This window comes from Ochotona princeps, chromosome 8 (genome assembly GCF_030435755.1).
Source record: "Ochotona princeps isolate mOchPri1 chromosome 8, mOchPri1.hap1, whole genome shotgun sequence".
In the NCBI taxonomy this organism is placed as follows: Eukaryota; Metazoa; Chordata; class Mammalia; order Lagomorpha; family Ochotonidae; genus Ochotona; species Ochotona princeps.
This window is the reverse complement of record NC_080839.1, coordinates 64,156,396-64,179,432: the sequence shown is the minus strand read 5'-3', so window position 1 is coordinate 64,179,432 and position 23,037 is coordinate 64,156,396. Positions and strand designations below refer to the sequence as shown.

The window sequence follows — 23,037 nt, the reverse complement described above, 5'->3', positions numbered from 1 at the left end:
ACTCACTTCTTGGGCTTCCGGGGAGAGATGTCCAGAGGTGTCCCAGGGGCTGGCATGTCCATGGGGAACATGTCCACCCACAGTTCCAGGCGGCCCTGTGGAGGAGGGGCAGCGGGTCTCCATGGACCCCCACACTGTCCTTGGCTGCCCAGAATCCCTGTGACAGTTAATCATGACTCTAGGGGAGACAACCCAGCCTCCTTCCTCCCGCCACACCCTCCATTGCTATACTTCTCACCCCAGCAAAGACACCTGCAAGTCTGGTTGCCCCAAGGGGGCAGCAGCCTGGCCAAGAGGGGCCTGGCAGGCTTCCTAGAATTCAGTGGAAAGCCACAGGTCCCGTTTCAGGCTCTTTGGAGCCAGCATAAGAAGCACTGGCTTCCTACAGCCCAGGGCCCAGACCCTGGCCAGGCAGGGGTTACCTGCTCAATGCCTGGCTTGTCGGGGTTCAGCAGTGGCCTCGTCTCCACGTGCTCTGGCACCAGGCGACAGCCCACACGTGGGATGTCCTCCCAGTGCCGCAGGGCAGACAGTGCCACGTGCTCGTCCGTGGGCCTCCTCTGACCTGTGGGTACACAGGGTCAGAGGCCCCCCACTCTGATGGGGGGGCTCTTCAGAATCAGGAGACCTGTGCTAGGGCCAGACAGCCATCCTCCTGTCCACCCCACTTTCATTATTATTGGGGAAATTGAGGCATAGAAAGAGAAGCAGATTGGCTGAGGTTTTGTGTGCCCCATGGGGCCCAGAGAGGTCTGAGTCCTTGGCTTCCTGTGCTGGGGAAAGCTGGCCAGGGAGGCCTTCTGAGAGGAGAAAGGTGCAAGTTTTCAGCACAGAGGCCCCCGGATCCCCTGGAAGGGGCAGGTCACATGGGCACAGGATGGGAGAGCCATGCAGCCTTGGGCAAGTGGATAAACTCCCTGGGCTGCTCCCCTGCAGAAGGGTATGAGCTCCATATCCCAGGGAGGGGTTGGAGAGAGATGGCAACACACAGGGCGGCAGTGGGGCATGTGTGGAGGCTCACAAGGTGCAGGTTTGGGCTAAGGACACTCAGGCCTGGGAGGGGTCAGACTGTTGCTGCCTAGGAAGCCCCCCCACGGGAGGCTCCCTCACCATTCTCGTCCTCGATCTCTGAAGGCCCTGTGAAGACGCGGTTGGCCACCTTCACCCTTCCGGGGGGCCCAAAGTGAGGACCGTCCACCTTGCCCTCTTTGCAGAGGCGGCTCAGAATTTGGCTGGGCTTTAGGGGGTCCCGCCAGATGTTGTAGCCATGTCTGTGGGGAGGGGAACACACAGTCCGGCAGGGCTGTCCCCCCGCGGTGGGGGCAGCTGGTTCTGCCCAATTGTCTGACACTGGCTGCAGCCACCTGATGGCCACTGGGCCTGCCCAGGACTCCAGGCCTACCTAGGATGCCAGTGCTGCTGGCACTGACCCCTCCCACCTCTGGCTCAGTGTCCCCCAGTCCAGCTATGCCGCATCCCCCAACAGCCCACTCCTAGTATCAAAGATGAGGGACTTGACCAGGCTGCACAGTGTGTGGGTGCTGGGCCCAAGGCCTGACTCCAGCAGGTTGAGGGGTTGGCAACAGACACACCCCCTGCCCTGCCACCGCCAGAGTGCCCACGCACGTGGAGTAGGTGTGTGCAATGCCACAGGTGGCCCGGTGCTTGCTGTAGAAGCGGTTCTCCAGGTCGATCTTGGTCTCCCCAATGAGGTCATCAGTGCCCACCAGGTCCCAGTCGTACACGGCCACGGTCAGCATGGACTCCATGGGGAAGGAGGCCTCAATGTCGAAGGACCTGGCAGGTAGGGTTTCAGAGGAGGGAGGGCGAAAGGCAATAGGGGCGACAGGGACAGTCAAGGCCACCCCCGCCCCTCCTGGAGGCCTTACTTCCCAAAGACGGGGTTGAGCTGCTTGGAGATGTAGTTCTCCTTGTCTCGGATGTCGGTCTTGCCGAGCCGGATAGCGATGTAGGGGTCGGCTTTGCCGTTGATGTCAGCCGGGTGCAGGTCTGTGGCCTGTGGTGGTGGAGAGGATGCTGACTGAAAAGGCTCTGTGCTGGTGGAGGACTGGGGCATAGGGAGGTGGGGTTGGAGAAGCCAGGGAAGTGACTTGAGGACAGGTAGACGCTAGGCTGGGTGACATGCCAGGGCCCTCCTGTCTGGGGCACTCAGTTGGCAGTTGTTTCCCTCCTTCCTGGGCGGGGGTTGGGGGGCAGACACAGGGGCTGCTGGGAGGGGTGCTGGGTGTGTGTAGGGGATCGCACCCGGACCACGTAGACGCGGACCAGCACATTGATGGGGTCATTGCTGGGGATGCCCTGGAACATGCCGTAAGTCGGGTCGTAGCCAGCTTCGCGGGACACATCCTCTGGGAGCGGTACCTTGTACACACACAGGGAGCCCTGTGATGAGACAAGCAGCTCAGCGGGGCATAGGTTCCCTGGCCCCCAGTGAGGCACAGGGCCCTGCCAGGGTCTTGAGGAGATAGGTCCAGGGCAACAGCAGTGGGTCACACTCCTCGCTTGACCTTGAACCTGCCCACAATACGCTCGTCCTCGGTGGAGCCGTCCTCATCGTCCCCGGTCTTGCCCCGCAGCAGGTTGAAGGTGTGCAGCCAGTCCTCGAAGTTGTCAAACTCTGACTCCAGCTCCTTGGGATACACCTGGGCCAGCCAAGTGGTCAGGAGGGGCCTGGTACCTGCTGCCTCCGGCCCCCAGCGCCCACACCCTCATCCCCACCTTCAGCTCGTCAATTTTGGGTTTCTTCTTCTCGGGGGGCTCGGACCCCTGGCTGATGATGGGGGTATGCATCTTCTTCTTCTTCTCCTCCTTGGCAGCCCTCGCCTTCTCCTTGCCCTTCACAGGCCCTTTGGGGCCTGGCGGGGGTGGAAGAGGAGAAAGCCTTGGTCAGCATCGGGTCAGCTCTGCCTCCCCACCCCCATGGTGTAGTTGGCTAATCTAACTTCTTGGGCCTCAGTGCAGTCATTTGTAAGCAATGGATGACACATTTGGGAGTGTGCGTGCCTCTGGCAAGGCGGGGTCAGGTGTGTCATTGTGCAGGCCCCGCCCTCACCTTCCTCTGCAGCCCAATGCCAAAGTGTCCATGACATCAACAACATCATTCTCCCTCAGCATTTCCCAGGCGTAGGGGACGGCTGGCACGCTTGAGGGCAAAGCATAATGTGGCCAGTGAAGTTAGGAAAATACTTTTCCCCCCATTTATTTATTTTCATTTTGAAGGGGAGAGAGACAGGGTGACAAGCAGAGAGAGAAAAAGAGATCTGCCACCTGCTGACTCACTCCCGACAAGCTCCAGGCCAAAGCCAGGAGCCCAGAGATCTCCTGTGAGAAAGGCTGGGCCCCACACAATTGAGCCATCATCGGCTGCCTCCTGGGGCGTACAGTGCAGAAAGTAGGACCCGAAGTGGAGTAGCCAGAACTTGAACCAGGTACTCTGAGGCAGGCATCTAATGCAGCTTAATGGGACTGCAGCACCAAACACCCACCCCAGGGAACTATTTTATGCCACATCTTCCCTTTAGACAATTATGCCAGCAGGTGCATACCCAAGGCTCTGAGAAGTCCTGTGGCACAGGAAACTGAAGTAATTTTTCCTGAACTGATCTGACCACAGAACCCTCGCTTCCTCCCAGAGCACCTGCAAACATGATTCCATAGCAGCGCCTGGAAAAGGCCCGAAGAGCTGGACACCGAGGTCCCGTCCAGCTTGGCTATTCTGTGGCTCTGAATGTTCGCCTATGGCTGTGCTGCAGCTTGGTCAGCATAGGCGGGGCCATGGCCTGTTCCCTGGTACCCGGGGCCTCTCAATGACGTCTGTCCCTGGGTACTGTGGCCCTCGGGTGGGACAGGTCAGCAAAGAGCCAGGCCCCAGGGCTCACCCTCTACGTTGTCTGCTTCCTCCTTCTCTTCGATGTCAATTCCCGAGGCCTCTTGTCGCAGTTGCTGCAGGGATACAGGGAGGAGAGGAGGGTGAACTGCCTGGGAGGGGTCGGCTGATGCCCCACTGCGGTCTCTGACCCAGACTGGAATGAAGTGTGCTGGGAGCAGAGACTCCTGTTGCCGCATCTCAAACCTGCCTGTGTGGGACTAACACAGGTTTGTACACTTGACAAGGTGTACGATGACACGGGGTATAGGGGCCTGTGACTCTCTAAATCATGGTCATCTACATGCACGGTGCTTCCAAGTGGCAGCAATGATTGTTTTTAATGTGCAAAAGTTTAATTCAGAGAGAAAATGAGCTTTACTTTAGCTTTACTTTAGCTTTACTTTATGTGTACGTCATAGGACACATATGTGAATGTCATAGGACAGTCTAGCCCAAACTAGGTTTCAACCAAGTCGCCACCGCCACCTGGTGGCAGTATGTGGAAATTACAGGAGCAGAACAAGAACAGCAGCCTGTTGGCATTAGGGTCTGGCATCTGTTGATGGACGGAAAAGATGCTGCCAGTTGTGCCTAATGACTTGCTCTCCTATTCTTAAGACATTTGTGGAGCACATGACTGGCTTATAAAGATGATATTTCCCAGCCTCCTTTGCAGCCAGAATTCTGGCCAGTGCAGGTGGAAGAGGACTGGGCATGGCCCCAGGGAGGCAAGCCTTCTCTTCTCCTTAGGACATGAACAGGCTGTGAGACCCTGACACCACTGAGCTGCCATCCAAGCTGACTCCTGCCATCTGAGATGCTGGGAGAGAAAGGATCTTGTGCTTCCCTGTCCCACCCGGCTGTGGGAGCTGCTCAGCTTGCTCTGGGCTGTGGCTAACATGGATGGGTTCCAGAGAGGGCCTTGGTGGCAGGAGGGTCAGTTCAGGCTACAACAAGGAAACCCGACTGCAGGCACATGACTCTCTGGTCACTTGGCCAGGGAGGGAGTGTCTGAGAAAGCAGCAGCATGGAGGAGAGAGAAAGAGTAAGAGGAAGGACATGCATTCCCCCAGAAGCTTCCATATGGTTCATTGGGCAGAATCCACAGGCACACAGCCAGGACTGGTGACCAAGATGTAATGAAACAGTATGAGGAAGGTCAGTGAGCACTGCCCAGCAGCAGTCACAGCCTTCTCCTTTTCTTCTCAGACAATCTCCTCCATGCAGCCTTCCCTGCCTCCCCCAGACCTGGAGCTGCCTTAGTATGGCACGCTCAGCTGTTTCTGTGTCTTGTGCCCAGTTAGCCCAGGGGCTCCGATGGTTGGGTTTGGTGCTGTATCGCTTAGCTTCCGCAGGACCTAGCATGATGTCTGCCTTGCCATGTAGGCACCAGAGATGCTTGTAAATGAATGGAGAGGACACAGGGAGAGCCCACGGGGAAGGCAGATGGGGCCACTGGCCAGGCAAAACAGAGTGCTGGGCTGGAACCTCCAGGAGGGAGGCCAAGGTCATGCGGGGCTCACACCAGTGGAAGTGGAGGGCCGTGGGGCTGTCAGGGCTGGGAGCGGCCAGGGCTGGGAGCGGCCAGGGCTGGGGGCTGGGCTGGGGGCTGGGCTGGGGGCTGGGCTGGGGTTGCCTTCCCTCTCCTGGCTCCCAGCCTGTGCCCAGGGCCTTCTCACCTCCCTCATGGTGTCGATGGAGGCAAAGTACTTGGACCACCAGTCCAGCACGCTCTCATCTGTCTCCTCCTCCTCCGGCTCTTCCAAGTTGCCCTTCTTTTTCTTCTTCTTCTTGTCCTTCTCCTCCTCGGCCTGTGTGTGTGTGTGTATGTGTGTGTGTGTGTGTATGTGTGTGTGTGTGTGTGTATGTTGGGGAGGGAGTGGCAGGTACAAAGTTCCGCTGGTTTTCCCACTCCATGGCCCACCCTACAGTAATGACATTCCTAGGGACCCCTCCTCCATCCTTTCCCTGGACAACCCTGGACACCTTCATTGTGATCCTTCAGAATTTTGAGGACCCCCCTCCCTGCGTCTTGAACCCCTGCTCAGGGAAAGCCTTGGCCACCAGGAGGTTTGGGGGGAAAGCAAGGGCCCTGCTGTTGGGGTTGCAGCGCCCCTGTCTGGGTTCTCTGGCCTGACACTGATGCCAGCTTAGGGCCCTTCACCCCAGAGCCCCTCTGTGGTGCCCATACTCACCACGTCCACCTTAACAACAGCATCAGAGGTCTACCAAAGAGAAACAGCGAGATGGGTGTCAAGGAGCAACTGCACCCAGCCCAGGGAGTGTGCAGGACAGGAGGGTGGGGCCTCAAGTAACGGGCCCACTGCCCAGGCTGTGTGCCAGGCTATGCTGCTGCTGTCCCTCACAGCTTCTGGACTGGCCTCAGCCCTGGCTGCATGTGACATCACTGGAACGCTTCTACAAAAGACGCTGCAGGGTCCTTCAGGGAGCACATCACCCCACAGGGGTGGCCTGTATGGCTGTGGCTGAAAAGGGCAGGCCTGATTGGGCACGCAGACTAGGCCCGTCATGACCAAACTGACACACACACAATTACACAGCGGGAAAGAATGCTGGCCAAAATGCCCCACCAGGAGGGGCCAGTGCCACCCAGCCTGTGCTGATGGTGGTCTGAGGCTGGGGAGCAGGGATTTGGGAGGCTGGCAGCTGCACAGCATGGCCAGCACCTGCTCTGCCCACTGGTTGGGACCTCCCTGGGGACAGAGATTCATGGTCAAGGAGTCATTTCCAAGCAAGCTTAGGCCTCAGCAGCTGCCTGCAGTGGTGAGGGTGGGAGGCAGACAGCAGTGTTCCCATCCACACCATCCTGTCCCCTCTGCAGGATTCACAGGGAACCCCTCGGCTCCAGTGCAACTACTGCAGGCCACTCCTGTAGACTGTCCCTCAGGTATAATGTGCCCACACATATATGCATGCCACCTGTATACATGTGATGTGTGTGTGATCCAGGACAGCATCAGCATGGAGGTGTGTGACTAGCACACCTTTCTCTCTTGGGGTCCAGGGCCCAGCTCACACCACATGTCTGTCTCCTGCCGCTGTCTCGGCCCAGCCAGGGCACAGGCAGATCCCAGGCTTACCGCGTCCAGTTTCACCATGGTCTCCAGTTTCTTCACAGGTACCTCTGGCTCCATGCTCACCACAATCTCCCCTGAGGAGTGACAGGAAGGAGGGGTCCCCCATTGCACAGTAGTCCCTCACCCCCAGAGAAGCTAGGCTGGACAGAGACACAGACAAGTGGACAGAGAGAGGGAGGAACAGGGGCCCAGGAGTGACTGCAATATTCTGGAGGGAGAAAGATGGGTCTGGGAGGGGAAAGAGCCAGACAGAAGAAGAGGTGTGCTGGGGCTGGATAGCCTAGAGGAGGCAGGATGGGAGGGCTGGGGCAGGACCCAGCCCTGCCCTTATGTCCTTGGCTTGGCCCTCATAGCTCCAAACAGTGGGGCTGTCCTGGGCAGCCTTCGTCTGTGCCCAGAACATGGCTCATCTTCCTGAGCCCTGCCAACCCCTCAGGCCAACCCTGGCCTTGCACTGGAGCCCTGCAAGGGAGGGTGAGGGCAGCCTGGGCTTAATGTGGCCATGCCCGTGACCCTGGCCATACCTGTGGTGTTCCAGCTGGTGGCTGAGCTGTCTGGAGGCCGGTAGATGAAGCGCCGTAGGGAGCTGACGGCATGTGAGCCCACCAGGGTGTAGCGGCCGAAGGCCCTGCAGTCCACCACGCGGATGTTCAGGGGTGGGTGCAGGAGCTCATTCTCGGGGAGATCCTGGGGAGTGGGGGACCGTAGGGGGTCTGGGCCTCAGTGGAGGGGGCTGGGATACTCACAGAGGTCACAGCCAGCTCTTCCCCTGTACCCATGTCTGCCTGCTCCACTTGGCCCCCAAGGCAGCTGGTACGCACCACCTCAAACCACTTGACCAGGGTGCTAAAGTTGGGGTTCTTCTTGTAGTTGTGGATCAGGGACGATTGCACCCCCTTCCCTGCACACTCGATGTCCACCCGTGGCCGGTCCACTTGTGCTAGGTTTACCCGCTTCAGGTCCCGCAGGCCCCAGAACAGCACCTGAGAGAGGTAGGGTAGGGGAGGGGGAGAGCATGGCAGCTCAGGGCCATGGGACAGAGAACAGATCTCAGAGGCGGGGCAGGGCTGGGGGAACTGTCTGAGCTGTGCAGAGGATGAACACAGAGACTCTGTAGGAGGCCAAGGACAGCCCTGGCATGGCAGTGTGACTTAGCACAGATGGAGCAGGGCAGGGTGGGTTGGGGAGCAGGCCCTAGGTCTACTGTTGGCTCTTGGCAGTGACTTGACAAGTTACTTCCTATCCTGGACCCTGGGTCTTGTACCAACAGTGCAGGATGCAGAGGAGATGAACAGAAATGAGGAAGTGGGGTTGGAAGATGCAGCGAGGCCGTGTGGGGTAGGAGAGGGGACAGGGAGGGGGCCCTCACCCACCTCCACCCGGTACTTGCTCAGCACGGGGCGGATGCCCACAGGCACGGGCATGATAGGCCCTCGGTCGGCGTCCACCGGGCCATTGATGGGGGGCAGGTCGGCCTTCCCTGCTGGCCCAATCTGCGGGTGGAGTCACAGCTCACTCACTGGTTACTCTCTCCCATGATCTGCATGTCTGAGCTCAGGGGAGACAGAGCAGGCCAAGGGACCACAACCCCCTGCCCGAGAAACCCTAGGAGAGGCTTCTGGGCATGGCATCCCACCTGCAGGAGCTCAAAGGCAGCCAGTAGGTCCCCAGCTGTGGCATTGCCGCGGTAGATCTGGTAGTACTCCAGCTGGGGCGGGAAGCGGGGTGGGCAGTATGCCTCGTCTGCCATCTTCACCAGGGGCTTGGCAAAGGTACGGCCCATGAAGTCGGCTTTGCCCTGACATGGTAAGCACCCGCTGGTGTCTGGTGCTTGCTGCGTGAGTTTGCACCTGCTGCCTCCCTCAGTCCTCACCGTTGCCCCATGAGTTATTGCATGGGGCAAGTGTGACCACCCCATTCCATGGATGGGAAGACCAAGCCACTGAAGACATGTTCAAGGCCAGTAGTCAGTGAGCAGCAGACAAAGGATTTGAGATCTGATGAGAGGTCCTCCTACCTCTCAGGCAGAGCTCCCCAAGTCTTAGGGGTCACCCTCGACTCCCCACTCCAGGCCACTAATGGAGAGCTGGGTGGGGGGTTGGGAACATCAAGACATGCTGCCCAGCTCCAGGAGGTAACGACTGCTTGGACTGGCTCCTGAAATCCCTTGAGGGCCATGGTGTGGGGGTCAGGGTGTGGCAAGGGCAGGAAGCCCCTAGAGGGACTGGTGGGCTGCCCAGACTCCCGCTTCTCAGCAAGCACACAGCAGGGGAGCATGGGTAGGGCAGTTGGTACTGCCCAGCAGAGGTGCAGCGCAGGGAGTGAGGGGTGGGCATGGCTTGGTGTGGCACGGAGAGGGCCCACTCCTACCATGGTGTCCTGGTCGTAGATTTCAATGACAATTATGGGGGGGTCGTCCCGCAGCTCGTGGGCCTCGCCATACAGCTCCAGGTTGTCAAACACCAGCATCTGGTCCCAGGTCGGGCACAGGGTCTCGTTTAGCACCTGTAGTGCAGGGTGCCAAGAGACAGGGGCTGGCGCCTTGCAAGGATGCCACAGGGGTCGGGGTGGGTGGGTGGGAACTCTGACCAGGAGTGTCAGCTTCCCAGACAGCTCTAGGAACCTCAGGGTCAAGGCCGAGGTGAGGTCTGCTCCAGCCCCTGCCAACAGGTGCCCAGTCCAGCTAGTATGGCCCCGCCAGCACAGCCTGAGCCCGTACCAGTGTGACTAAGGCCCTCTCAGAAGCTGGCTGACTGTCCAGGCCTGTCCGACACCCCCAGGCGCTCACCTCTGTGCACTGACTCTGGTTGATGAAGAAGACGCGGGCGAAGGGGTCCGAGAGTCCACTGCTGTCTGCAGCAAAGAGGCTGCGGGCCTGGTACATGTGAGCTCGGAGCTGGAAGGCCTGTTTCTCTGTGTGCGTGAGCAAGGAGAGGACTTGAGGCTGGGCAGCGGTGTGGGTGGAATCCCCTGAGTGGAACCCCCCTCCCAGAATGACAGGCCTAGGAGGGGAGTGCATCCCTCACTCACTGGTGTAAACCAGGCTGATAGGCGGGAAGGAGTGCAGGCCCAGGCCCTGGGCTGCCTTGACCTCCTCAAAGCCGCAGGGCAGGCCACACAGGAAGTCTTTGCGCTGCTTGCTGAGGCCTAGCCACAGGTAAAGCTCCAGTTTGGCTTGCACCGTCCAGCCTGCTGAGCCGAAGCCCCTCTTCCCGGGCAGCTGGGGGTGGACACGGGATTACCGGGAGCCTGACAGCTGCCAGGGCTCAGGAAGGGGGGCTAGGGATGGAGAGGGCCTGGGTATGGCAGGGGCTGAGGAGGGCCTGGGTCAGAGTGGCCTGTCCCTGAGCACCTACTACGGAGAGTGGCACCCAGGCCTGCCATGCCCAGGTGGGCCCTGCAAACCCCCAGGGATCCTGTGCGCTGGCACCTTGAGGAAGAGCGTCTTGACCTTGGCGCAGTCCTTGCCCATCTCCTCCTGTACCAGCGAGAAGAGCAGGTCCTGGGAGGGCACCCTGGCATAGGCGATGCGCTTGTTGTTGCTCATCATCCAGATGAACACGTCGGGGATGCTGTGCTGCGGCTATGGCCAGGATGTTAGGGGGGCGCTGGTCAGGGGGTTCCCTGGGACTGACTACACTATTTTTCTACCCCAAAGCCAGCATGCATGAGGACAAGCTGGGAGGCCTCTATTGAAAGGGTGTCAGTGTAGCTGGATCTTCTGTCCCTATTCAAGCTCGTCACAGCAGGGGACCTTTTCTAGGGAGGTCCCTGAACACCCCTTGCCACACAGCCTAGGTCCCCCTGAAAGCCCCCACACCTCATCTGCCAGGAAGCGTAGCTTCTGCAGAAAGTTCTGGCATAGCCGCAGTTTGTCCCGCACCGTGTGTCGTTTCACTTGCGCCCTCAGAGTCCTTGCCTGCTGGCCCATGCTCTCCTGAGGGGATGGCAGGGTGGGTAAGGGGGAGATAGCTGTGCCCTCAGAAGGGCTGGTTTTTCCCTTTCCAGGCTAGAGCCTTCCCCCAGCACCCTTCGGTTCCCCTACAGACCCTTACCAGCTCCCGCATGCATGACTTGAGGCGCTCTCGGTCGAGCTTGGTACGGGACGCATGCCCCTGGTCTTTGTCAGCGAGGGACAGGAAGCGGCTGGAGGGGTTGGGAGTGAGGGGGGAAAGTTGAGGGCTCAGCCTGTGGCCCACCTCCTCCCCCTGCCCTGCCCTGGCTGGCTGGGCCCCACCCTACACCCACTCACTGGCAGCCACAGCTCAGCTCCTCCAGCACGCCCCGCAACCGCCGCTCCGGGAAGGGCTTTTCCGTCTTGATCATCTCCTGCACATCACTCAGTCCTTCTTCCTGTGGCCAGGGTGGGCATGCACTGACCCTCAGGACTGGAGGGCCCATGGGACCTCAGGCTCCTCCCCCAAACCCAGGCTGGAGAGGAGGTGCTCCTGAAGTCATTTCTGCAGCTGCCACAGTTCCCATGGCCAGCCCTGGGCACACAGGTCTGTGCCCTACAGGCCACGCCTGTGTCCCCTGTCACCCCCACTCCCCTCCTGCCCCCAGTCGGCCCTGACCAGCTTGTCCGCTATGTGGTCCATGATATTGGTGTTGTACAGGCGGCGACGCTGGTCTGGCCACCAGCTCTTGATGTAGATGCACGGCTTGCGTTCCAGGTAGGGCAGGTGGAAATAGTTTCTGAGAAGAGGAAGTGAGAGCTTGAGGCCTAGGGAGGTGGGAAGGCCAGGTCGCAGGAGGACAGGAGGCCGATCCTACCTGTCTGTGACCTGGGGTCGCATGGGTGGGGTAGAGGAAACAGAAGCCAGGTCCCCGCTGTTGTCTGCCTCGTCGTCGCTCGAGTTCTGGATCAAGTCCACTTCCTCCTCGTCCCCAGTCTCTTTCCGGGGCCGGGGCCGCTGGGGCCGTGATAAGCCATCAACTTCATTCCCATAGTTGCCTGGAAGCAGAACAGGTATTCTAGGGTGGAGGGGTCTCACCGTGGGGCTCCACCTGCCCTGCAATCCAGGGGCTGCCTTGGGGCAAGGTGCAGGGAGGACAGGAGTCAGGGCAGTCAGGCCCACCCAGGATGTTTCCATGGTCCCTTCTCCAGCCCCAAGGGCCTGCCCCCCTTCCCTCTTACTCTTCTTTCTCCACAGAATGTGGTATGCCCCTGCCCACCATGCACCCACAAAGATGGTGTGAGAACAGGGTATGGGAAGACCTTCCCACTCACCTATGGTCACCTCAAAAGTGATTGGTTTGTCTCCATTTTTCCGATCGATCATTGAGGCTTCTAGGAAGGCTCCAAACAGAAAGAATTCTTCCATTTTCCCTGTGCAGCTCTGTGGGGAGGCAAACCGTCCTTAATTTCAAACCGTCCTTAAACTTCAGAGGGGACCGCAGGTCTCACAGCCCTCTGTGGGGGGGGGGGGTGCTGATAGCAGCCTGTGAGCTACACAGGCTGTCACTGGACCCAGGGTGGGGGCTCGGACTCTGTACCCACAGAGGCAGCTGTGGCTGAACAGAGGGGTGGATGGAGCTGGTGGCTATGGTGGACCTGTGGCCAGGACACAGGCAGGTGGTGGACAGGTACCCAGGTCCCACTGAGGGGTGGAGTAGGGGATCATTGCTTCTGCAGGGAGGTGGGCCAGATCCCGGAGTCCGGCTTTCTTGGGGAGACAGGACAGTAACAGGAAAAGCCTGGAGGCTGCCATATGGGGGGTTGGGGGACTCACCTCGGAGATGGGCGTGGCCTGCTCCACTTGCACCTCTGTGGAGCTGGTGAGCTCAGGGTTGGAGGCATCCAGGATCTCCACGGCCAGGCCCAGCATGAGGCGGGCACGGAAGGACACGCCCTCGCCCAGGCCCTCATTCAGGTCCTGGTGTTCATCCAGCAGTGTGTAGTTGCGAGTGGAGCCATACATGTTCACCCAGGCCGGGCCCAGTGTGGGCAGGAAGCCTGTAATGACCAGGACAGGGTGGAGGGGCCCATATAATGCTTGGGGGTCCTGTGGGGTGGGGGCATCCTTGGAGGGGGTGGTAGCTGCTGGCCTCCACCCCTGCTCACCGGGCTGAGGGCTGGCTTTCTGCGGTGTGTCCTGGGAGGGTACCCCCTTGGGCGTGTACACAGCACTTGGGTTCTGCCAAGCCTGAGTAGGGCGTGGTGGGAGGTGAAAGCAGGCCCCCTACTTCTTGCTGACACCCCACTTGCAGGATGGAGGCCAGCCCTCCTCGGACTCCTGAGCATGGCCTGGAGCCTTGGAGTATGTCTTGGGGTGACATGTGTCCCATTGCATGTGCCCCTGCTTGCAATATGTACCCCTCCTTTCTCTACCTGGGGGTGGGTTTCTTCACAGAGCATCCCCCAAGTTCCTGGTCAGCATTCACACTCTCATGCTTAGGATTTGCTGGGGCTTATGTGTAGCGTGGGCATACTTCTACCCTTCTACCCTAGGTGTTGTTTCATTCTACCTTTTTAAGAAATATTTATCGCATTTAAAAACATGTATCTGAGCATAAAATCTCCCCCATTTAAAAAAACACACAGGTGTGGTTTTCAATATATCTACTAGGTTGTGCAACTGTCATCTAGTTCCAGAACATCCCCACTCTTGGCTCCCATGCAAAGAAACACTGTGCCCTTGAGGGAGTGGTTGGTTTCCTTTGCTCCCTGGAAGGCAGGAGTCTGCCACCTGTCCTGGATGCTCCAGATACATGCAATCAGACAGCCTGTGGCATTTTGTGTCTTCTGCCTACGATGGGGGCACAGCCAGCGCTGAAGACAGCGGAGGTTGCTGTCTCACTCACTATCCCTGAGGCACTTGGTCCCCACTGCTACCATGTGGAGGGGCTGCTGTAGAAATGGTCATTATTTGGGTATTTCAGCAAGTTTATGGGAAATGCAATTGAATGATAAGTCTACTTATGTAGAAAGGTGGCATCCATGGTTGGCTGTTGCTTTTTTTTTCTAATATGCACTTCCATGAACTGTCTGAAGTAGATATATCTATACGGCATCCATGTGCAGGTGCATGGGAACAGTCTGGACTTCATGTTGAGGTACTGACATTATCTAAGGGGGAGTATTTCCACTGTCCAGATGGCCAGGTGGCACAGAGGGCACCTGCCAAATGGGCAGCCAGGCTCTGGCAGCTCCCGGTGGGCCTGAGCTACAACTTCCCCCTTTGCCCTGAGGAAGGGGCTGCTGACAGAGCCCTTGGGAGGCCAGGGTGGCACTGAGGGTGGCATGGTGGTGATGGTGGTGGAACAGAGCCCTTGGGAGCCCAGGGCGACGCTGAGGGTGGCATGATGGTGGTGGTGGGACAGAGCCCTTGGGAGGCCGGGGTGGCGTTGGTTCTCAGGGGCTCACCTTTGTCTCCATCATTGGAAATCTTGCGCAGGTCGATGAAGTGGGTGCCAATGGCCACATCATTGACCTTGTCTGAGTCTCGGATCTGCACCTTTATGCGTTTGCAGAGTGGGGGGAACAGATCTGTGAAGACCACTTGCTCGTTCCACAGCGGCTCATAGCTGCTCTTCTGCACTGATGTCTTGCCCTGGTGGGAGGGAGTGAGGGCCAGGATATGTGTGTGGTCTGTGTATGTGTGTTCATGGAATTGCCTCCTTCACTCCTTCCCAACCCTTAGCCACTCACACTCTACCCACCGCTCCCCCCCCAGGCCAGTCCTTGGTCTGAGAATGCCTTGAGACAGAGGATTCCTTCAGCTGGGTTTGCAGGGACAGGAGGTTCAACCTAGTCTTCCCCTCCCAGCTCCACCCAGTGGAAACCTCTGCCTTTGTCTCACATCTGCTCCCAGATCCCTGTCCATCACCTGTCCCTCGGATGCCTGTTACCCAGTACCTTCTGACCAGCGAAGAAGACCTGCACATAGGGGTCAACGAGGTCCTTGTTTTCACCGATGAATGCCTTCTTGACGTTGGCCATGAGGCTTGTGTTCATGCGGGGCAGCCCCTCTGCGCGGTATATTTTCACATAGAACCGGGCCCACTGGCGTTCTGCAGGTACGCCCTCAGGCAGGAGCAAGTTCCTGTTGACACAGGAACCAGGTCCAGGCTCCCTGTCCCACCCTGCCCCCATCCTACCCTAGCACTGCCCTGCCCCTGGGTCCTGACACAGTCTTGTGAGCAACAGCTGACAGGGGCTAGGCACAAGGAAAGACACCTGCTCCCTCAGGGGATCCTACCTGGGCCAACTTCCCCTTCTTCCTGAGCTTTGGTTGTCTCTGTTGCATGGTAGTGATAATCCCCATCCCACCCCAGGAGCACAGTCAAGCTCTGAGAGGTTTTACTATGAGTGTTTGGTGAAGCAGAGCTGGGCCACCAATCTCAGTGTCATCATCAACCTCTTCCCATTGTGTGTGTGGCTTTGCCTCCCAGACAAAAACCTCACAGACAGCTGCCCTCCCTTCCTTCACCCACAGAGCACGAGATTCACTGGATACCAGCACCTTTCCCACTGAGTCTAGAGAAGGTTCCAGATTATTTCCAAAGTTTGTCTGGAAGTGGCACATAGAATGAAATCTCTTTGCTATCTGGGATATATCCTGTTGGGACCTGCTGGCCCTGGGCTCTGGTCTGCCAGCACCCACTCTTCCTGCCAAATTTCCCACAATCAGGGGTCTAAATGACCATCATTCCTTAACCACCTTGCACCAACCCTGACCCCACCCTGCATAGTCCCTGCAGGAAGAATGGGCTGTGTGGGTGAGAGCCAGGGCCAGAGTAGTGTGTGGCCATGCATCTGGGCCAAGTCCACTTAAGGGAGCTTGCTTTGGGGTCAGGCTCCAGAGGAGCTTGGACTGAGTTGGGGCCTCACCCCTCAATGTCCTCCTCATCCGTCTCGTTGGCCTTGTGGGGTGTCTTGATATTGTCACCCTTGCCCACCACGGCGACGTCACACTTCACATAGCCCTTCAGCCCAGCAGAGATGTCATCGGGGTCCGACAGGACGGCCCACTTGTGATGGAACTGGTGTTCTGGGGTGGTGAGAAGTGGGCACTACACCCAGTACCTCCTGGGGGACTCACCGGCCCCTGTGACCACCCCCCTGGCTGCACATGGCAGGAAATCAGGATCTGGGGGGGGGCACCTGCCACACTGCGCAGGCCGCATGGCCACGAATACACCGTCCAGGCTGTGGCAGTGGTCCCTGTCAGGCGGAGCTCAGGGAAAAGGCAAGCCTCATGCACTAAGCCCTGGGCACCGGGGCTGCCCGGCCTGTGCACAGCTACTCACCAGGCTGGGAGTACACAGTCCCCACGTCCATTTTGAAGGAGCCCACCAGGGTGCCACTGCGTAGCAGGTTCTTGGAGTGTATCACCTTCCAGCAGAATCCCCAGTCAGGTCTGGTGGGGGTGACCCCGTCCCAGTCTTTCTGGGGAGGCTTGTGGTGATGTTTGTGGTGATGCAGGAGGGCATTTGGAGGGTGCGTGTGTGTGTGTGTGGGGGGGTGTTTGTTGGGTTCATTACTGTCCCTGATGCACACACTTGGTTTTTTTCCTTTGGCTGATGCTGTCCTCAGCTAGCTGTGCACTCTACAGAGGCACCCTGCTTAAGAGGCCCAAATCCAGCCTGGGTGCTCCATTGCCCAGCAGGCCTGTCCATGACAGAGACTGCCTTTTCATCATGGGTTTAGCCAGGGGGACTGCAAGTTTGCACAAAGGTGCCGCTTCATTGGGTGGCCGCGCCAGCTGAGATTGTGCTCGCACTCACCGAGATCCTGATGATCTTGTCAAACATGACGTCGGGAGAGACATGGAAGTCGAAGACGAAATACTGGAGAGGGGAAAGGAACCAGGCTGCCATCATTGGTGGGCAACAGTGGCAGCCCTGGACCGTGCCTGTCTACACCCTGGCTGTTTACCATGGGCTGTTTCCCCTGAAGATTTCCTAAAGTCCCGAAGGTTGAATAGGTAGCTGCAGGCAATGGGTTGATTCTGACTGACCCTGTGAGGAAGGCAGGGCCTGACCACTGGGTGGGGCCAATGCAGAGGGTTGTGGAAAAGCAGGTGGAAAGTCCATACCCTCAGGCCAGGGCCAAGCAGCCAGGGAGACATGGGTTCTAGTGTCAGTTCTGTCCCTGTCCAACTGCGAAACGGGGACAAGGACAGAATCCTTTCATGAAGACCAGATGAGAAACTGCAGCATATGTCATTGACCCCTAAGATGTGGGGGAGAAGCTTCTGCAGATTGAAATGTGACAGGAGCAAGTAGGGGGAGGGGGAGACAACTCCCAAGTCTGTCCGTGCAAGAGGGGAAAGGAGCTGGTCCCCAGAGAGGGTTGTGGGAGTGAGGGAGGCCGCCATCCACTGATGGCCAGATGCCAGACTTTCAGTTCCTGTCCTGGGCATCTGTGGGTTTTCCTGGTTGTGTTCAGGTAGTATGTGCTGGGCAAAGGGCAGCATCGGTCTTAGGTGGGAGGAAGGACAGACCTCCCCAGTGCCTGCCAGAGAGGCCAGATGCATGCAGGTGGTAACCCCGTGGAGCATCTCTTTTGCTATGTCCTGCTGACTGCTCCCTCTGGTGTCTCAGTGCATTTTGGAGGTCAGCCAGAAGTGGTACTTACATTGGATAGGACCAGGGCATAGGAAGAGAAGAACAGAGCAAGCAAGCCCCGGCAGGGGCAGGAGGTGACCACAGCAAGGCGATTGAGTGTGGGGTCTTCAGTGGGGATGACTGTCACCCCATGGAACATTAGGCCATGTCTGGAAACATTTTCATTGGCTACAGCTGAGGAAGGATGTTAGTTTGCTACTGGGCCCCAGTGGGTGGAAGCTAGGGATGCTGACCATGTCCTATCATGTCCAGGACACACCAATAGAGAATTCTCTGATTCATAGTAGCCTGAGAAACCATGGGTCTGAGAAACCAATAGAAATGAAATCAGAGCTACTGGGGCTTATGAAAAAGGAGAAAACTGGGACCAGGCGCAAATTTAAGATGGTCCAGAGAGGAGCAGGATGGCTGGGTTTGGGGGCTGCACATGGGGCTTAGAAGCTGCCTTCCAGGCTGGAGCCAGCAGCTGAGCTATGAGGCAGAGACTGTGTCACAGTTGTCTCCAAGCCCTCAATCCTCCTCGTACCCATCAGACTGCTCCATGTGCAATGGCCTGGTACACAGCAGGTGCTCAGCAGGTGCTGATTTCTTTGCCTGGGAGACAGTCTACTCAGCCACATGTTACTGAGCCCTCCAAGTCAGGTCTGCATCAGGCTCTGAGCTGAGCCAAGGTGATGCAGGAGGCCAGAGGGCATGCAGGCATGAAGGCTCAACCACAAGTCAGGGACAGCCTTGACCTGGAAGGGGCAGGGACACTGGAGTTGGGCCTTACAGGGTGAGGAAGAAGAGTGGACAGGAGGAAGCCTGGAGCCGGGAGCAACTCTGTACCTTGCTTGGCATGCATAAGCAATTTGAATGAAGCCTGAGGCTTGTGGGTTGGTTGCCAGGTGAGCCCCAGAGCCAGTCGCAGGGAGCTTGGCCTTGGCTGTGGGAGAACAGAGCCCTGTCTAGGCTAGGGATGTATCCTGTCAGATCAGGAGCCTGATGTCCCAGCTCTACCTGGGGCTGGCCAGTGACATCCTACGCTAAGGATCTTTTGTGCTACGCCCTGGGCAGAAGTCAGAGGTGTGTACAGATTTTGTCCCAGCAGGTGCAGGGATGGAGGCTCCCTGACCTGCCCATGGGGAGGACATGCTTGGCCCCACACCCTCATAGGACATGGGACATGGATGCCTCACTTGGGTCAGCCTGGTGCTGCTCACAGCCTATGACTGCCAGGAGAAACCAACTGGGTGTCCCTTCTGAGAAGGTGCTGCCCAGGGCCCTGAGACCAGGGACTTTTTGGGTGATCTAACAGGCACACAGGCACCCTCTTACCCAAGGCTTCCACTTGGAGCATGAAAGTCAGGACACTGTGACTGTGTGGTGACCAGAGAGTTGGGCTGGAGGCGGACGGCATGGGCCCCACTCCCTTCGCACCGCTCTCTGAGGTTGTGGGAAATGGTTCCCACATTGAGGTCTCCGGGAGACGGAACTACCAGTTCCCCGAGTCAGCCACCTTCCGTGTGGCTTCACTGCCCTAAAGGACAGGAGTGGGTTCCAGTTGTTTTCTCTTGGGCACCCCAAAGTCAAGGCAGTGCTTAGATAGCCTGTGGAGGAGACTCGGCAGCTGGTGATGCGCAACGGAGCCCGACTCCGTGCTTAGAGAGCCTCAGGGCTTCCTGTGTGTAGGGATTACAGTGTCTGACACCACTGAGAGAGCCAGAAGAGGCCGTGTGCCCCAGGCCTTGGGGGAGTGACTTGGGAGAGGCCTTGGGAAACTGTTTGTTGACGGTGCCAGTGCCACACTTCCCCAGGCAGGCAGCTGGGACTGGGCCATGTGAGAGTGTGAGGTTTACAGCTGGAAGAACACAGCCCTGGCTGTGTTCTTCCAGCACGTGCCCCCTGGCCAGCCCAGGATCAGGCTGGGATCTAGATGGGCATCAAAAGATCTGGCAATGTGTGTAGTGTGCTGACGGCTGTTACAGGGTGGGGCAAAGCCATCCCTATGGCGGCCGTTTGTGCCCTTCAAATCCTGGCTGCTGCTCCTGGCCTCACTGGCGCTCAGACCCAACTCTAAGAGTGCCATCTCTTAGTCCCCACCCACATCACCCCAAAGGCCCTGGGGCCACTGACCTCATTATAGTACGGGCAGTTCGTGGACTCCTTCATGGATGTGTACTTCTTGTCATCGCCCACTTCCACGCACACCACGGGGTCCATGTTCAAGCCCACCAGCTGCCGAGCCTCGATCACTGTGATACTGACCTGCAGGTGGGAGGTGGCCAGTTGGAGAGCTGGGTGGGGCTAGGAGCCAGAGCTGGGCAGTGGGGCTGAAGGGTGTGGGGGGGCAGGGGGAGAGCCGGCCTGGGATCAGGAGGTACGAGCCTGAGCTCCACGCCAATCACTGTTGCAAATTTGCTGTGTGATCCTGGGCTTGACTTCTCTTTCTAAGCCTCCATTCTTGGTTCCTAAAGGGACACAGGCTGAATAGCCCCCAGGGTCAGCATTGAGTGGAACTGGAGGGGGGCAGTGCTCAGGCCATGCTGCAGACCCAGCCCATCTTGCATCTGGGGATGGCACTTGCAGAGTCTCTAGGCGATGATGCCAAGTGCTGAGTTCTCCCCCTGCATCCATGGTGCTGCCAGACCCATGGCATGAGCTCAGCAATTAAGCTTTCAGTCTCCAAGGACTTGCATTCAATTTCCTGCTCTGAGATTTCTCATTTGAAATCCTGAAGCCTGCAGGCTTTTGATAGTAATTTGTGTTTCTGGAACCAAGTTCCCTGTTCTGTACTCCCGCCCTCTCTCCTCTTGTTTAATATCTGTAGGATGGCCTGGTGACTCTTGTGTGCATTCTACTGTGTCCTACACATAGCCTGGATTCCTGCTTCTGCCCTTGGAGCCCTGTTTCGGTTGTTCCGTTCATTCAAGAAATCTTTATTGAGCTCCTTTCTGGGGCCAGGCACTGGCAGATTGATACAAACTCCTTCCTTTTTCAGAGCTTATTGTAAATGGGTTCTGGCTGCAGATGTCAAGTAAAAAGATTACTAGAAACTCTCACTCCCTCAATCTCTCTTTGTTTTAACGAGAAACTCAGGAGAGCAGTCTTGTTTTCTCTCTCTCCCTAAGATTTATTTAGCATTTGAAAGGCAGAGTTACAAATAGAGGAAGAGGGGACTGGTGCGGTAACCTAGTGGCTAAAGTCCTTTCCTTGCCTGTACTGGGATCTCATATGGGCACCAGTTCATATACCCACTGCTCCACTTCCCTTCCAGTTCCCTGGTTGTGACCTGGGAAAGCAATAGAGGATGGCCTAAGGCTTTGGGACCCTGTACCCACGTGGGAAACCTGGAAGAAGCTCCTAGCTCCTGGCTTTGGATCAGCTCAATTCTGGTCACTGTGGCCACTTGGGGAGTGAATCAGCAAATGGAGGATCTTTCTCTATATCTCTCCTCTCTCTGTAAGTCTGACTTTCCAGTAAAAATAAATAAATAAATTGTTAAAACTTTCATTAGAAATGTGTGAAAAATGGAAAGATTAAAAAAAAAGAATTAAAAGATAAGTTTATTAAAAAAAATAGAAGGAGAGACAGAGAAATCTTCCATCCACTGATTCACTCCTCAGTTGGCCATCCCAAATGGCCAGGTGAAGCTAGGCCCAAAGGCCCAGAGTTTCACCTGGTATTCCATGTGGGTGTAAGAGGCCCAGATACTTGGGCCATCCTCTGCTGTTTTCCTAGGTACACTAGCAGATAATGGAGCAGCCAGGACTTGAACCAGTGGCCATGTAGAATGTTGGCAATGAAGATGGTAGTTTCAACAACTATTCCACAACACCAGCCTCTCTTCCCCCACCCCCACTCTCTCTCTCTCATTTATCTATCTAGAGAAGTATGTGATTTTTCTTTTCCTGCCATTTAACCATCAGTTCTCACTTTGGATTTGGAAGTCTGCTCATGGGAAAACAGAATGGACTTGGCTTTGGCCTCAGACCCAAAATGCAACCAGATGCTGAATACAGACAGCCACACAACCTCCGTGAGCCTCTCCAATCAGACACCAGCTACCCAACAGGTAGTGCAAGGCTTAAATACACCAATGCCTCGTAAGCAGTAGAAAGCTCTAAAAACCTGAGCAATTGTTACAGAAGCCTTGCTCCATGGAGCTCCCTGCTTCAGTTCTGTGGCTGCTGTCTCAGTGGCTGGTGCACAATAGTCTAGACGGTTGTATTTGGCCTCTTGAACTTGCATTTTTACACAAAAACCTTTCCTGGTCTTGTCTCAACCTTTACCACGGGGCCACTTGCCAATAAATGGGGACCACTGCCACCGTGCCCCCAGGCAACATCTAAATATGATTTTACTTAGAGAATTCTGTTCCCTGTTAGTAAGAAAATAGCTGCTAAAACTATCTTCCACTGTGCTCATCAAAGTCTTGGAAATATTCTGCGTGCCAAGAAAAAGCCGCACACCAGAAGGAGGAAGGGAAGAAGATGCCAGCAGGAACGTTGTCAGGAAAGCAGAGAAATAGGAAATGGCGTATTTAAGCATGAAGCGATTCTCGGACTGTGAAGGCCACTGTTTCTACTTGGAATTATGGTGCCAACAGGAGTGATGGGAAAGCCTGGGATTCGATACGCCAGAGAAGTTCAGGAACCCCCACTTCTTCAAGGAGCAGAAGAAGAACCAGGGTTGATGAACTTGGCTCTGAAGCCTTTGCTGGGAAGACACTAGACAGAACCTACAAGTCCTTCCAGAACATTCTTCGTACAGAAGTTTACAGAGTTTGGACCTCCGTGAATCTTTGGCTGCTAAGGGTTTTACAAAATTCCATTTTTTCCCCCACAACAAATGTCCAATAAGAAAGATTTAGGTAACCCTAGGCTGGGAGTCAGACAGACACAGTCCTGGCAGACACAGGCACCAAAGAGGAGTCCTCCCAGTGCCAGGAGCCATGGCTGGTTTTGGAGACTTGGTCAGTGTGATGGCTTGGTGGCTCCATCCCTTTTTTTGCCAGGTTCCTAAGTTTCCACATCTGCCAAGGAAAGGAGCCCCAAACGGCGACAGTCATTAGATGCTGTGATGCTGAAGGCAGGAGGTGTATGGAGGAGGGCAGAGGTTTGAAAGATGCCATGACAAGGAGATGGACTCCCAAGGGTGCTCTTTGCTGGTTTAGGGGAGACCCTGCAGGGGCTACTGAGCATGCCAGAGAATGGTCACCTTAGGCATGGTGTTGGGGACAGGGGATGCTGCTACTGTCGCCTCCCACCCCAGCCTGGCACTCTGTAAAGGGGAAATGCAATAAAGAAACACTGGATCAGGTCTTGCACACACAAGGACCCCATATGGGCACCGGCTCTAATTCTGGCAGCCCCACTTTCCATCCAGCTCCCTGCTTGTGGCCTGGGAAAGCAGCAGAGAATGGCTTGGGGCCCTGCAACCTGTGTGGGAGACTCGTAAGAGCCTCCTGGCTCCTGGCTTTGGATTGGCGCAGCTCCA

General features: G+C 57.0%; 1 protein-coding gene across 2 annotated transcripts in view; it reads right to left on the bottom strand.

The window, feature by feature from the left end:
* OTOF (otoferlin) overlaps positions 1-23,037 on the bottom strand; it is a 74,568-nt gene that overhangs the window by 3,720 nt on the left and 47,811 nt on the right. For both annotated transcript variants that reach the window (XM_004582655.2, XM_004582656.2), the window contains 33 exons: positions 19,675-19,806; positions 16,717-16,779; positions 16,240-16,324; positions 15,821-15,980; positions 14,846-15,032; positions 14,354-14,540; positions 12,720-12,943; positions 12,218-12,326; positions 11,761-11,941; positions 11,562-11,682; positions 11,240-11,340; positions 11,043-11,133; positions 10,808-10,924; positions 10,418-10,570; positions 10,018-10,207; positions 9,776-9,900; positions 9,358-9,492; positions 8,624-8,785; positions 8,361-8,480; positions 7,809-7,970; positions 7,512-7,674; positions 6,991-7,061; positions 6,085-6,114; positions 5,569-5,700; positions 3,900-3,963; positions 2,740-2,876; positions 2,529-2,663; positions 2,266-2,403; positions 1,890-2,017; positions 1,627-1,797; positions 1,111-1,271; positions 423-565; positions 7-95 (listed from right to left, as the gene is read on the bottom strand). In XM_004582655.2, coding sequence (XP_004582712.2) covers positions 7-95; positions 423-565; positions 1,111-1,271; positions 1,627-1,797; positions 1,890-2,017; positions 2,266-2,403; positions 2,529-2,663; positions 2,740-2,876; positions 3,900-3,963; positions 5,569-5,700; positions 6,085-6,114; positions 6,991-7,061; positions 7,512-7,674; positions 7,809-7,970; positions 8,361-8,480; positions 8,624-8,785; positions 9,358-9,492; positions 9,776-9,900; positions 10,018-10,207; positions 10,418-10,570; positions 10,808-10,924; positions 11,043-11,133; positions 11,240-11,340; positions 11,562-11,682; positions 11,761-11,941; positions 12,218-12,326; positions 12,720-12,943; positions 14,354-14,540; positions 14,846-15,032; positions 15,821-15,980; positions 16,240-16,324; positions 16,717-16,779; positions 19,675-19,806 — 4,367 coding nt within the window. The remainder of the gene's footprint in view (positions 1-6; positions 96-422; positions 566-1,110; positions 1,272-1,626; positions 1,798-1,889; positions 2,018-2,265; positions 2,404-2,528; positions 2,664-2,739; positions 2,877-3,899; positions 3,964-5,568; positions 5,701-6,084; positions 6,115-6,990; positions 7,062-7,511; positions 7,675-7,808; positions 7,971-8,360; positions 8,481-8,623; positions 8,786-9,357; positions 9,493-9,775; positions 9,901-10,017; positions 10,208-10,417; positions 10,571-10,807; positions 10,925-11,042; positions 11,134-11,239; positions 11,341-11,561; positions 11,683-11,760; positions 11,942-12,217; positions 12,327-12,719; positions 12,944-14,353; positions 14,541-14,845; positions 15,033-15,820; positions 15,981-16,239; positions 16,325-16,716; positions 16,780-19,674; positions 19,807-23,037) is intronic.